Source organism: Rutilus rutilus (genome assembly GCF_951802725.1).
Source record: "Rutilus rutilus genome assembly, chromosome: 16".
NCBI lineage: Eukaryota > Metazoa > Chordata > Actinopteri > Cypriniformes > Leuciscidae > Rutilus > Rutilus rutilus.
Window position 1 is genome coordinate 9,070,899 of NC_140224.1, and position 15,130 is coordinate 9,086,028.

General features: G+C 36.7%; 1 protein-coding gene across 2 annotated transcripts in view; it reads left to right on the forward strand.

The window, feature by feature from the left end:
* Positions 1 to 15,130, forward strand: part of ngfrb (nerve growth factor receptor b) — a 44,139-nt gene that overhangs the window by 17,953 nt on the left and 11,056 nt on the right. For both annotated transcript variants that reach the window (XM_084434674.1, XM_084434675.1), the window contains exon 3: positions 7,886 to 8,245. In XM_084434674.1, coding sequence (XP_084290800.1) covers positions 7,886 to 8,245 — 360 coding nt within the window. The remainder of the gene's footprint in view (positions 1 to 7,885; positions 8,246 to 15,130) is intronic.

The window sequence follows — 15,130 nt, forward strand, 5'->3', positions numbered from 1 at the left end:
AATACATTTAGACCGCTTAACAGAGTGATTGCTATCAGGATATGAGAAGACTTTCAACCAGCATAACAAAAAATGTTTCTGCAGAGAATCACCTACGGCACCTTTAAAGTCCCCCTGCAGTTAATCATTTTATCCCTTAAAACTCATCTTTGATAATCACAATGACATATTTAAAAGTTTTTTCCCATGAAAATAATTTCTTCATGCCTTAAAATAGCTTGAATGCTCTTCACTCTTACTTCATTTAATATACTCGAGCCATGAATATGCAAATTTGTCCCCCCCTCCACTCAAAAGTGTGAAGGCTCAATTAGCAGAGCAATAGTAGGCCTACAGCTGTACATAAGACGAAAAAGATTTGGTCAATAGTGTCAAGCTGCAGAACTGCAGAATCAGCAGTTTTAGACCAGCAGCCACAGAACGGAAGTGAACGGGTGGCGCACTGGCGCTTATTCATGTAAATGGTTTTTTGTGTGTGTGTGTGTGTGTGTGTGTGTGTGTGTGTGTTTAAGATATAAGCAATTTTCACGAGGATTTCGATATTTAACAACAATAATTTTAAATAAAGACACTTTGTACAATGAGCAAAATTTTAAAACATTGGCTTTTAATCATGTTTAAAGTTAATACAAACACAAGTTAATTGTTAGTTCAATGATATATGATTGATTTTAAAAATATAAACTATTAATAAATGTGTAACTGTGTTGTAAACTGTTTTCCATTTGAATGCATTATGTGATATTATGTTCATGTCATTACAAATAATACCTTAAGACAGAGATTGTGACGTATTTAATGTCAAATAGCTAACTGTATTTAAACATGAAATTCAAAACAAACATTATACAACATTATTTCTATGGCTGGGTATTGACACAAATTTCACAATTCGATTCGATTTTGATTCACAAGCTTGCAATTCGATTTCGATTTTGATTCAATATCGAAATATTGAATTATTTTGGATACATGGCAAATTTTCTCAAGGAAAACAAATCTCTTAACTAATGCTGTAAATTATGGGAGTCTGTTGTAACCTAATATAATATTGAAGGTAAAAATGAACTGATTTGTATAAACACTTAAATTACACTTTGATTTATTTTTATAATAATAAAGTTATATAAAAATATAAACATTTAAATGGTGGCTGTCATAAAAACTTGCCAGATTTATTCAAACATGCATTAAATATTGAAGAACATTAAAAATTATAATGAATATGCAATATGGTGCATATATTTAGCAAAATTAACATTTCACTTGTTCAAGGCTTTGCATTAAATGTTTATTTTGAATTTCATATGGATAAATACAGTATATTTGACATTAAATGCCCATGCCTCTGTGTCTTTATAGAGCTAATAGAACTTTGAAAGGATAAGTTGGCATACTTGATGTAAGCAGTGAGATTTGAGTGGTGCAAGGGAGGGTAGGAATATCATTGGGGTCATCAGGTCAGGTGAGCACCCTCCTCCATGGATGTTCCGTTGACCCACAACATCTCCAGAGGGCTTGATGGTGACACCTGGCTTCCCAGATACACCCCCCTCAACTCTATATCCTCCCGTCTGATCTTGCCGCCAAGTTGATGTCATTCATTTTAATCCACAGTCAATTGCTTCTTCTTTCCACTGCGTTCGACAGGGACTTGATTGCTTGTTGGAGAGAATGACTCCTAAACCCCATTTCCCTCAGTAGACTGGTTGTGGATGTGGTGACAAAACCCCTGCATTCCACTTCCACTGGAAAAATAAGTGCTATATAAGTGCTATTTGTAACAACATGAACATGAAGGACATAATATTATTACATAATACAGTCAAATGGGAAACATTTTACAATACAATAGATTCATACACTGTAAAAAATTTGCTGTAGTTATGCAGCTGTTTGCCAGTAACTTACTGTAGATTTAAATTTATGCTATTTACTGGCAACAGTTTGTTCAAAGTTAAATGAACATTAAACATTAACAAGTCTTTGTCTTTACAGAATAAAACTATAAAATAACAATCTAATGCAAAGCATTCTGGGAACCAGAAATCTTCATCAACCTTTTTCTGTTTTTTTTCCTTCAGATTTTGGTTCCCAGAATGCTTTGCATGAGGCTGTTATTTTAGTTTTATTCTGTAAAGATAAAGACTTGTTAATGTTTAATGTTCATTTAATTTTGAACAAATTGTTGCCAGTAAATAACATCAATTTAAATATACAGTAAGTTACTGGCAAGTAGCTGCCAGTAATACTGTAATTTCTACAGATTTTTCTAACTGTATATTTTCAAGATTAAAAAAAGTTAAAAGAATTTGTTCTCATTAGTTTTAGCAGTATGAACTAACAACAAAATATTGTTTGTATTATTCATTAATATGATTCTTGAAAAAATAAAAATACTGTTCATTGTAGGCTACATCATCTTATGCATGTATGAACAGAAAGGGAATTTATTTAGTATTTTATTAAGTATTGCTGTTAAATATTGTAGATATTGATCTGATTAAAATCCATGTAAAAATAGCTCATATTTAATAAAAGAAAATTACATGTACTCTGCCCCTCACTTCCGTCCTGTGACTGCTGATTTGAAACTGCTGGCGCTGCGGTTCTGCAGCTGAATATATATATATCTCGATTTGGTAAACACTCCAGTGCGTATTTGCTATGGAGAATGTCAAATGTTTCAATTTACAGTGTGTTTTTGCAGCGATGAGAAATGTAGCCAATCACAGACATGTTTGTTGATCTCTTGAACGCAGTGGCCAATCAGGGGCGTTTAATTTAGCCAGAATCCTCACCGCTCAAAACGCAGTCGTTTTTGTTCAGTGCTGAGTTCAGCATGCCCGTGAATATTCTCATTAACAAAGTATAGACATGAAGTAAATAAGAGATTCATTCTGCAGTGTAGACAACTTTATTGATTATAACGGAACTTTGTGAGATCGCAAACTGAGATGAGTGATTGTAAAGGGAGAGATCTTTCTGTGCTTTCTTGGCTATATATAATCCATATTGAACTTGTCACTGCCAATACACACGACATACTCACGACATGCATGAGCAAGCAAGACATGCTGCTGCTGTACGAGCATACATGAATAACCCCTGTAGCAGATCTATACAGGTGGAGCTGGGGAAGATGGAGGGTTTCTGAAAGCGAGCTGCAAACTGATACAAAAAATAGGCAAGAATTTGAATGTTGAGCAGCAAGCTCATTGGGTACTAATACAGCAGGAACCATTTAGCTGTGCCCTTTAGAGAATGATGTAATTGCATGCAGATTGGGTTAAGGACCTATGAGTCTGCACCATCTAGAGTTTCATGACAGAACTTTGTATTGATATGATTAGCCTTTGGCTTGACTACGTTATCAAACAGCTAATAATGTGTTTCTAATGTTACACACACCATGTTCCCATTCACCGTCTCAGAGTCACACAGCTGCCTTCTAAAAATCAACATCCCTAGAAATAATGTAGGAAAAGTCCCAGCCCACACGTTGACGGGACTGGTTAAAAGGTTCTTTAAGGTAAAGAGACATGAGAGAGACATTCAGTGTTAAATATTATCCGAGTCCGGATCAGGGGGCAGAGCAAGCCTTTAATAAAATTCAAGAACTAGGTGTTACTGAAGGGTTTAAGGGAACCCCAAAGCATGAACCTTCATTTCTATAATTTAATGTAGAAAAATATGCTTTGTATCCATCTATTGTGAGTAGGGTAAGCAGCACACCTCTATTTAAGGAGAATATACCTTCTGGCTAATAGACTGGTAAAAGCGACCACTTGATCAATGGGGCTAGAGAGGAACCAGTGAATAGTAGAGTACCAAAAAAAAGCCATTAACGGATTGGGGCTGAGTTCAACATTAAGTGGTTTTCCCAGTGCGCCAAATACATTGGACCAAAAGGTTATAAAGTTAAAATATGGATATTTTTCTTACAAAAACACATTGCTTAAGATGCCTTTATTTACCCACTGAATGTGCTTTCTCTCCAGCAAGAGAGATCTCCTCTCTTTTAGATCAGGAAACGCTCTTTGTGAGGCAGTTGGAAGAGAGTGATCACTGTGCGCAACCACTCGGCTCCTATGCAAAAATCTGAATGAGTGGATGCTTGCCGCCATCTTAAATATACCCGTATTTGCGGGGAAGTGGCTTGGCATGCAAATTCCACTCGCCAACTCCATTGCCCGTTTTCCTACAACTCCCAAGTGAGACCCCATTTTCCAAAAACCACCAACTTTGTTCATGAATATTACACCTTTTCAGTTTTTCAAATGTTTATATTGAATTTTCATCAAATATTGTTTACAAGTTCTTAAAAAATCTGCAGTTTTGCAGTGAAAAATTGTGGTATTATAAAGTGGTATAATTAAAAATAGTATTTATCACACTGAATATATTACTGTATTATGCTAACAAAACGCTTTTAAGGGTTTGATCAGGTAGAAAAAGCAATTTCATTATTTCTGTCATTATATTTTTTATATTTTGGCTTTATATTGGCAGTTCGCCACCCTGCTCTTTAAATATCTGTATCGCATCAGCCATTAATAACCTGTCTGTTGACCACTACTTCAAACATGTCTTCAGTCTCATATCTGCTGAAGACGTGTGTATTATCAATTGTAATTATTTGAGACCATAGTTCCCTAGAATTGTATACCAAAATAGTGAATTATGTGCGGTCAGAATAGATTTCCTTTTTTGGAAATTAATAAATAAAGATATTGACAGGATGTTACCTCAGCATTTTTTTAGTACTAATGTTGATTGACACTCATGACTATACTGATAAGACCCCTCCCCCCACCCCCCCCCCCCCCCCCCCCCCCACACACACACACCCCACACACGCACACACATCTGTTGTCTGTCATAATCCATAGACATTCATTATTGATGGCTAGCATTATGCTAATGGATCTCAGAGGGCAGGGATCAGGAGAAGAGTAGACTCAGAGGGAGAAAGGCTGAGTGGACGGGATTTCATCTGATGGAAATGCACAGATTACCCATCATAGTCTCCTAAATAAAGCCCCAATAAGAGGCCCCCAGAAGCCAGAACATTACCCCCTTATTATTAGGGCCATTAGCAACTCCAGCACACAGGGGAACCCATAATGTGCAACTCTATTTGTCCAGCACAAAAACACAATAACATTTCATCCACGTTGATGGTTAGATCTAAGGATAACTATGACATTAGCGTGTTATCTTTCTCTCTGCCACTGTCTGGTCACTGCTTCCTTGGTTATCCTGCCAGTGGCATTTACTGAAACACTTGGTAAGGTATGGGATACATGGGGCAATGTGCCTTAAATGTGTCTCAAGGGTTGTGCAGTCACACACACACGCAAAATAGCGTCCTGAATAATTTAGTGATAGCTAGACCTCTATCCTCTAATATAACTGAATAGGATGGATGAAAGGAATACAGTACCATAAGCATTTAGCATTTAGATATTTTATATTCTAGATATCTATGAGGGCACATGCGGTCAAAATACGATGCATTACTTTCTTTCATCCTTTTCTCTAAAACTCTAAAATCTAAAACTCTAAAATGGACAGCCAATGAAGACCATAGGTTAGCAATATGCAAATTTGTCACAAACCTACATAGGTTCGAGCAGGAAGTAAGACTGGAATTACTGACGCCTCCTTTCAGGCAGGTCAGAATAAAACAATAACTCAATTTATTGTACACTTTGATCTTTTAAACCTTTGGAGACATTTTACATTCACAAACACTGCATGAAAGGTAATATTCGATAAAGCATGTTAGGGGCACTGTTTTAGTATAACTTTTTCCTCAAGAAAATGTCTATATTATAATATATGTCATTTCTATAGAATGGTGCTATTTAGTATTTTAGAAATCATATTTTGCTACCACAGCCCCTAACTGGACCCATAAGACATAGGGCCCTATCTTGCACCCAGCGCAATTGACTTTGTACACTGACGCATGTATCATTCCTATTTTGCACCCGCGCACAGCGGACTTTTCCCTCTACAGACGCACGTCGGTAAACTAGGAAATGCATTTGCGCTGCCGGGGGCAGTTAAGCGCAAAAAGGAGGCGTGTTCCGGCGCAAACGATGCTATTTTGCAGGTTTAGAAAACAATTCTATGAATAACATGCGCAACGCGCCACTGACTTTAGACTAGGTTTTTCCTGGTCAGTGGCACGTTGCGCATGTTATTCATATGCTATTTTAAGGGCGCATGCTTGGCCACTTTGCTTATCTCATCTATACTGTAAAAAAAGAAAAGTTGACTTAACTTAAAATTGTAAGGCAACTTGCTGCACAGTCAACTAAAAAAATCTGTGCAGCAAGTTGCCTTATAATTTTAAGTTAAGTCAACTTTTCTTTTTTTACAGTGTAGCCTACACACAGACGCAGCAGTTCTCATTTTTAGAAAACCATACATTATTACAAGCAAAAATGTTAACACACGAGGGAAATCATTGGTGTGTCCATGAAGATGTGGAAAACATAGGCATAAATCTAGCTTACATATTTACCCAAATTTTTATATGCCTGTTTAACCGAAGCTAATTTGGGTGGGCTTCTCCCATCCCCATACAATGTCAGTTCTCTGTGTTTTACGGCCCTGATGAGAACGCCGGTCTCCTCGGATGTGAACCGCTCCTGGCGTGCGCTTGCCTGGCAAATCCGCCGTTATAATAGCAATCCGCCATGGAACAAGCGCGCCTGCTCTCAAAGGGAATGTGAGATGTCGCTCTGATTGGTTTATTTCCCGTTACGCCCAAACCACACCTATGAATAATGTAGCTACTTCAGACCAACCCATTTTAGATTTGCGTCGGGCGCAAGAGTCATTTATCCCGCCGGTATAATAGCAACAGCGCCCAAGACCCGCCCACAAAGTTACTTGCGTTTCGCGCTTGATACTTGCGTTTCAGATCGTTAAAATAGGGCCCATAGACATTTAAGGTCCACCAATATTCAGATTATTGGTCAACAAATATAATATAAATATATATATATATATATATATATATAAAAATTTTCAGGTGAGATTATTTAACTATTACCTCAATACTAAATTTGTGGTTGCATTATTGCAAAGTACCAATAGTATTCATTGTTACTAATCCTAAGCCAAACCCGTGTAATGTATTAAGCGATACATTATTTTAACCATGCACAGTAGTTTTAAATTTTATATAATTATAATTTGAATAGATTGCTGTGTAAATTCTGTAGTAACAATTTAATTCGATAGTCCACTTTTGACATTCCACTAAGTAAACTATGCAACTGTCAACTACCAGTCATTAGAGTATTAGTAGACTGTCTGCTTAATATCTCCTAACACTTACACTTACATTTATGCATTTGGCAGACGCTTTTATCCAAAGCGACTTACATTGCATTTCAAGGTACACATTTACACTCTTATCAGTTCTTGCTTTCCCTGGGAAATGAACCCATGACCTTGGCGTTGCAAGCGCCAACGCTCTACTGTTTGGAAACAGGAACGTTTATTTTACACTTTGTTTTGATGCTCCCCAACAGACATTCTACTGAGTCTGACATGGTTGTTTAAGAAATGAAAAGTTACGCACTCCATCAATTAGGGTTAGAAGAACTTTTACCAAACTTATAACATGCTAGAAACATAATAATCACTGCAATAATGATCCAGTCATAGACTCTTAAGCATTTGCATATTTAAATCCAGTGGCAGTATATAAGTGTATGCAAAAAAGACTCCCGAAATATGATGTCAGATGTCAGATCTATGGATTTACTTTAAGTCAACGAAATAACCCTGAAATGCACAACTACAGACGTTTTTTGGATGTTCAGAGAGATTGTCTTTTAACCTTTTCTTCTTTTGTCTTCAGGTGAAACGTTCTCTGAGAACTTCAGCCACACGGAGAAGTGCCAGTCTTGCACACCATGTTCTGAACTCATGCGCATGCTGGAGCCCTGCACTGACGCCAACGACGCAGTGTGTGTCTGCGACTATGGGTTTTTCCTCAGCGACGTGACAGGGCGCTGCGAGGCATGCACAGTGTGTCCTATGGGCCAGGGTGTGCTGATGCGCTGTGGTTTTGACCGTGACACGGTGTGCGAGGAGTGCGTGGATGACACGTTTTCAGACCAGGAGACATCTTTCGACCCCTGCCTGCCCTGCACACAGTGCGAACAACCTGACATGGAGTTGGAAAGCTGCACTCCTCTCAGTGACGCTGTCTGCCAAGGTAAGACAATTGAGAATCAGAATCAAATAAAAACTATAAATAGATGGGTTATCATGACACAATGTGACAAATCGTTTTCTGTTACTCACTCTCTTGCTTGTTTTTAAAATCAGTGTTACCCCAAATGACCCCAAGTGTTGGCCCACAACAGCTCTGTTCTCTGGAGATGACAATTAAAGTAAAATTATGACAACTAGATTTTTACATTTGCCCATGCAAGTCACTATAGCCCCTTTCACACAGAGATTCCGGAAAATACACGGATAAAGTGACCCGGGATTTGACCCGGGTTCATTTGATTTTGGTTCATTCACACTGCCAGTGATTTTCCGGAATCAGAGAGTGCGTTCACACACAACCCGTGTATGTCCCGGAAAGACTCGTGACATCGATGTGACTTGTAATGTCTCAGCAGCGTATTCAGTTTGCTTATGAGCTGCGATTTCTCTCTCGAGAAACCTCGCTTGTGCATTTATTTCTCTGATTCGATCATAAAATTGCGCATTTCGTACCGTTTCACAGCTGGCGAAGGATCCCGGCTTCAGCGTCATCACTACGGCACGGCATTATTACGGCTTTTGTTCACACAGCGCGCGTCCCGGGACTGAACACGGCAATGTTACTAGGTCCCCAACCCGGCATTGATCCCGGCATTAAACCCGGGTCGTGTTTGCGTTCACACAGAAGGCGTTCCGGCAATTTGCCGGCAATTTCCCGGGTTCAATGCGCTGTGTGAAAGGGGCTTATGTTACTAGGTTATTGGATGTTTTTTAGCATTTTTGGTAACACTTTATTTTACAGTGTCCTTGTTACACTTGTTACATGTAGTTATAGTAATAAGTATAAATGATGCATAAGTACATGCAACTAACCCTAAACCAAACCAAATGCTAATCCTAACCCTATAAGTGTATGTAGTTATTCAGTACTTAAAAGTATAATTACAGTGTAACAAAGACACCTTAAAATAAAGGGTTACACTTTATTTTAAAGTGTCATTGTTACAGTGTAATTATATATTTTAAGTACTGTGTAATATTAAGCAACTACATGTACTTACTATATGGTTAGGATAGGATTAGGATTTGGTTGAGGGTTAGTTGCATGTAATTACGCATAATTTACTGTTATTACTATGGTAAGTACATGTAACATATGTAACAAAGACACTGTAAAATACGGACACCTTAAAATAAAGTGTAACTGCATTTTTTGTGTTGCTGCCTATGTGGTTGCTAAGGCGTAATATTGTACTACCACTGTTTTACCTGCTGTTGATGATATTGATGAAATTTGATCTTTCACTTCTTTCATATAATGAAATATCATAAACTGTCTCCAAAACACAGAAATTATTAACAATCTGCGAAGCATGAAGATTTCACAACACAGTACATCCAAAACTCTGTAGTATACAATATTTGTTTAAAAAAATATTTCATGTTTAATACGTGCTCATTAACGGTTTATAGCTACATTACTGGTAAAATGTTTGGAATATTACGATATTTTAAAATGTGTTTGAAAGATGTTTCTTATTCTCACCAAGTCTGCATTTATTTGAAGAAAAATACAGTGAAACGTTGTGAAATGTTGTTTCAATTTAAAGTAGCTGTTTTCCGTTTGAATATATTTTCAAATGTAATTTATTCCTGTGATCAAAGCTGAATTTTCAGCATCATTACTCCAGTCTTCAGTGTCACATGATCCTTCAGAAATCATTCTAATATGCTTAATATTTTTTTGTGGAAACTATGATACAATTATAATGGGATACAGGAATAAATTACATTCTAAAATGTGTTTTAATAATTTTTTATAGTATTATTATGAATTAATTTTTCATCAAATAAATGCAGCCTTGGTGAGCTTAAGAGACTTCTTTCAAAAACAAATTGTAGTTATTCCAAACTTTTGACCGTTAGTGTAGGCCTACATATTTTATTATGTTAAAAGCTGGTCTGTTATGTTTTTGTCATTTTGCAGTTTGGCTATTTACAATGAATAAAATTAAGTAAGGTGGACTTAAATTAATATATATATATATATATATTGACGTAAATTAAAGGATTTTATTGTGAAAAGACAAAACTATGACGAAACAAAAAAACTGTAAAAATGAAAACATACTGTATAAGACAGTTCTGCCTATAGGACAGAATGTGATGGATAAATGAATAGAGGAAATTTTCTCATGATCATCGCATCATTCACAGTTCACTGTTGTGTTTGCACGTAGACAAGTAATATGACTTACCGTTTGTGATTGCCCAGCTCACTGAACTCTCTGCTTAATGTCAGATGCTCTTGGCATAGCCAGAAACCTAATATTCGTCGTCTTATTGCTGAGCTGAACTTAGCTGTGAATAAAATTAAAACAGTATCTTGAGCAATGGATCACATTCAGAGATCTGCAGTTAACATTACAGGCTTTGTTCTGGGTCTGGCCACTAACACGCTTTCAGAAGTGGATCAGAGAAAGAGGCTTTGTACACAGCCCAAGTTTTGCCATTACAAAAAAAACATACTAAGTGCAGTAGGGTCCATAAATGGATTTTCAATGTACTTTCTTAATGTATTCTCATTATCGCATTGCACACTATATATATATATATATATATATATATATATATATAGCATTTCATGCAATCTGTGTGCATGGACACAATCTGTGATTCAGTAGAAAGGTGTTTTATTACCAGCTTAACCAAATGTTAGATGTTTCTCCTAAAATTCTTTATATCTTGGCAAATCTTGTTTCTCAATAGGACAATTTGGGAAACAGAAGACTCAATTAGAAGTTTACATTTGCTCTCCTTTTAATTGTCTAAGAAAAACAATGAAGATAGCCTATCTTTTGTAATGTTTCATTCCTCCAAGCAAAAATAGCAAATCCGATCACTTTGGAAACTAATAGAACACTTCTCCTCAACAAATCACAATTTGAGGCATTAGCATATCAGCACAAAATCATCCTTCTCATCCTGCACTTCATTTTATTACTTTAATTATGTACAATGTGATTTCTCTTAAAACCCATGAACCTAAGTACAACTTAAATATCCACAAACTTAAGCATGAACAATATGAATAACAAAAGCTGCCCTTATCTTATACCGCCACTTACTCTAGTTTCACTAGTTCACACTTACAAATAAGTCAGATAGAATAAATGCGTATTTGGCGTGCTGTCCGAGGAGAGGGCTCCGGGCTCGGTATTCGGCCCGAACCCAGAGTACTCCCCCCGTATTCCTGGCTGTGAAAGAACAAGCCAAGGGTGAGGAGTCGGGGTGGTGGAGGGATGCTGAAACTGTCAAGGAAGTTAGGTGAGTTGACAGAGTGAATATATATATATATGCTTCCTCTCATGCTGATAGGGTAGACATGGTAATTGTTTGATGAGATGATTGATAGATTGATTATTTGAACGTGCTCCTCCCGAACTTTGTTTATAAAACATCATATGGAAAACTTGGGAAAGAAAAGTGGTTCAGTTAACTACATTTCTAACTTCTAGATTTTTCTAGATTTTGTTTGACATGTAATTGTTTTAAATAAAGATTATTAACGCCATTGCCAATTGCTAATCGGCAAACATTAAACACTGATAATGTGGTTTGGATCAGTTTATACCTGTCTGCTGAGGCGTGTGTGTAGGTATGCATGCCTGATGTTTATCTGTCAATGATCAACATGAGATTTTCTCTGACCCCGTCTGACCTCTTTCCAGGGTCTTAACATGAAGGTGAGAGGTCATAGGTCACGGGTGGCTACTGATTTCAGGTTTTTGTTGTCCACTACAATGAAGTGAGGCGTCTGTCTCAAATAAAGAATGTTCATATGTATCAGGTACATTCAAAAATGTACTAGACTATAGACCTTATGTAGCACCTCCCCTTTTCAGCGCTGCACTCGTTGTGTTCAGTCTTCCGGTTTGTGTTTCCACAGCATGAAGGTAAGATCTTACGGATTTATAAATGAAGCGCTCGTTTTAAAATTCTCCCGGTCTACTGACATATGTTGTGATATCCGCTTCAAACATTACAATGCTTCGTTTACTCTATAATAAGTCAATTCACTTCATCAGCCAATTACTCTTCGAAAGTGATGCCATAGAAATATACAGACCTAATATTCAAAGACAAAATTCTAAAGATGGCTGCATGCTTGTTTCTCTTGAGCATAAGGTCTATAGATGCTGCAGAAATATAAACCATCTGAGGGTTTTCACACCTGAGTCCTATTTAAAAGAACCAAACTCAGATCTCTCGAAGTGGAACAAGAGGTGAACCAAGTGAAAACAGACTCAGATCTCTTTATGTTCACACTGTCCCTGCCCCCTGAAAGACTCTTTTCGGTCTACTTAAAGGCACAGTATGTAAGAATTTTGGATTAAAATATATATAAAAAAAAAACTAGAACAATGTTATATATTTTGGTCACTTGTGTACTTACATTATCCCAAATGTTTCCAACAATGTTTAAATCCAGAGAAATTCACAATTTTAACCAGTTTAACTTTCCTCCTCATCGCGTCACCTGTCAGCGGCACCATGTCCGCGTTATCCTCGGTTTCCGCTTTTCCTGCCATAGAAACCGTGGCAACACAGTGAGCCTCATGAAAAAATGTGGAAGTTGTAGTTGTAACTCTGTTGCTGTTATCGTTTGTAGCAGGTTCTGTCGCCAAGGATAACTCCAAGAACGTAAACGTACAGGTTAATCAAATAATTTGGAGAGATTTTCAAACAGAATTAGCCGTGATGAATAGTGCAATTTGTATGGAGGCATCCGATGACCAAACGAAAGGGTAATTTGCGAAAGCAAGTGAGCCAAGAGCGCTCAGACCCCTGAAGAGGACCATGTGTTAAAGCACCCAGATCTTCAGATTTTTTCTTTGCTCTAATGGGAGATTAGTCATGTGTGAGAACAGGCACCATGAATGAAGTGGCGTGTAATTTCATTAAAAAGCATGAAGTTGTCTTGGTGTGTGGTGTGTGTCAGAGAGCCCCATAAATCGAGTGAATCTTACAAGAAAAGGTCACATTTCACCCCAAAAGCAAAAGGATAAATAAATAAAGAATTTGGCAAAGAAAACAGAGCTTTTTTGTGCAATTAAGGTTTTTTTTTGTTTTTGTTTTGGCAGCGTGACAGTTCTTCTTACCATAATGTATTAGGAAGTTTCACTTTGAAGGTTTTGTTGTCATTGATGATTCTCATTAAATTGTCATTACTGTAATACAATCATTTTGAACCCATACAAACCCAATACAAAAAATACCTAAACAGTATTGTTTTTTTGTTTTGTTTTTTACATTAAAGTAATGACAATTTTTTCATTATAGTAATGAGAATGGAAATGGGATTAATTGTTGTGAAAAGATAATGTTACAACTTACTATTACAACAACAAGCTGAAAATTATATTTAAGGTTCAAAGTTAAAAGGAAACTTGATTAAACTGAAAGCAAGAGGATACACATTTATTTACATAATGAATAATCTTAGTAAATTTGTTATAATTTTCATGTTATATTTAAAAAAAGAAGATAATCAAAGATTATCAAAACGAAACTATGTACAAATTGATTGAACAAGCATCATAAACAAAAATGCAGACTGTAATATTGCCTTATTTATTTTTTACAGGAATTATTTTTGCCATTATTTAAAGCTCATTTAAATTCAAACTTCAATTTAAGCTTTAAAATCACTAACACGTTTGAAGGTGATTCTCATTACTGTTATACAGTTATTTTGAATCAGTAAAAAGGCAATACCACAAATACTGTCATGATAATACAGAATAAATAGTAGGCTATGATTATTTTTTTCAAATTACAGTAATGACAATATTTTCACTTATTATGTTAATTGGATTACTTATTTTAAGAAATAATTTCACAACTTCAGAATTGAAATCTAAATCTTTTTGTATAATTTTAATGAGTTTTGTATAGATGTATTTGTAGATTTTCGAGATATTCTAAAATGTTAAAAATTAAACTTTTCATAATGTATTTCTCTAGTGATTCATTTTTGTAAGTGGCCATGAGACACTGCAGTGTGTGTGTGTGTGTGCGCAAGAAGAGCACACAGAGGAGCTTTATTGGTCAATTTCCCTCCCATCCAAACCTAAAGATTTATCATCACCCATATTGACTCTTTAACTCTGACCTCTATTTCTGCCTAGTACAATGTATGCCTTGAAACAGAGACGTCTGTCTGTACTGGACAGAAATGAAATAATCCGTCTCTTTCTGTGTTTTCCCCACCCTCCTCATCCTATGACAATGAAGTGTGTCCATTCATGACAACTGCTCATCCCCAGCTGTCTGCACTTGTCTGGCATGTGCCCTATGACATTAGTGGACAGAGCAATGGGCTGTTTTCTGGGGTAACGCAATGCTTTACCCTGATGTGAGGGTCCAGGGGTTGACGATCCGGCGTGTGCCTGAGCTAAGTTTTCTGCTTTATGAATTTCTGAAGCTTTTGGCCCAGTCATTCTGTCTTGCTCTCCCTCTGGGATATAGCTGTGATTGTGGCTGGAATTACATCACTGAAATTCCAATATGCCCAGGGTGGAATTTCAGCTTTTTACAAAGGTTTTTTTTTTTTTTTTTTGTGCCAAAGTTTCCAAGAGAATCCTTTCAGTTGAGAACAATTTACATCTATTCTTTTATCTCACAATCTTCCCCTTCACAACCCCAATGTCAAGGTTCACCCACTATATTGTGTGGCAAGAGTGTGTCCGGATGACATCACTGACATTCAAGCAAAGAAGTTCATTGGCTGGTGAAGTTAATGAGAAGTGGCCATGTTATAGACCATGTTAACCAGGAATCTTTTAGGGGCGCAATTATTTTATACTTTTAAACAAGAAGAAAT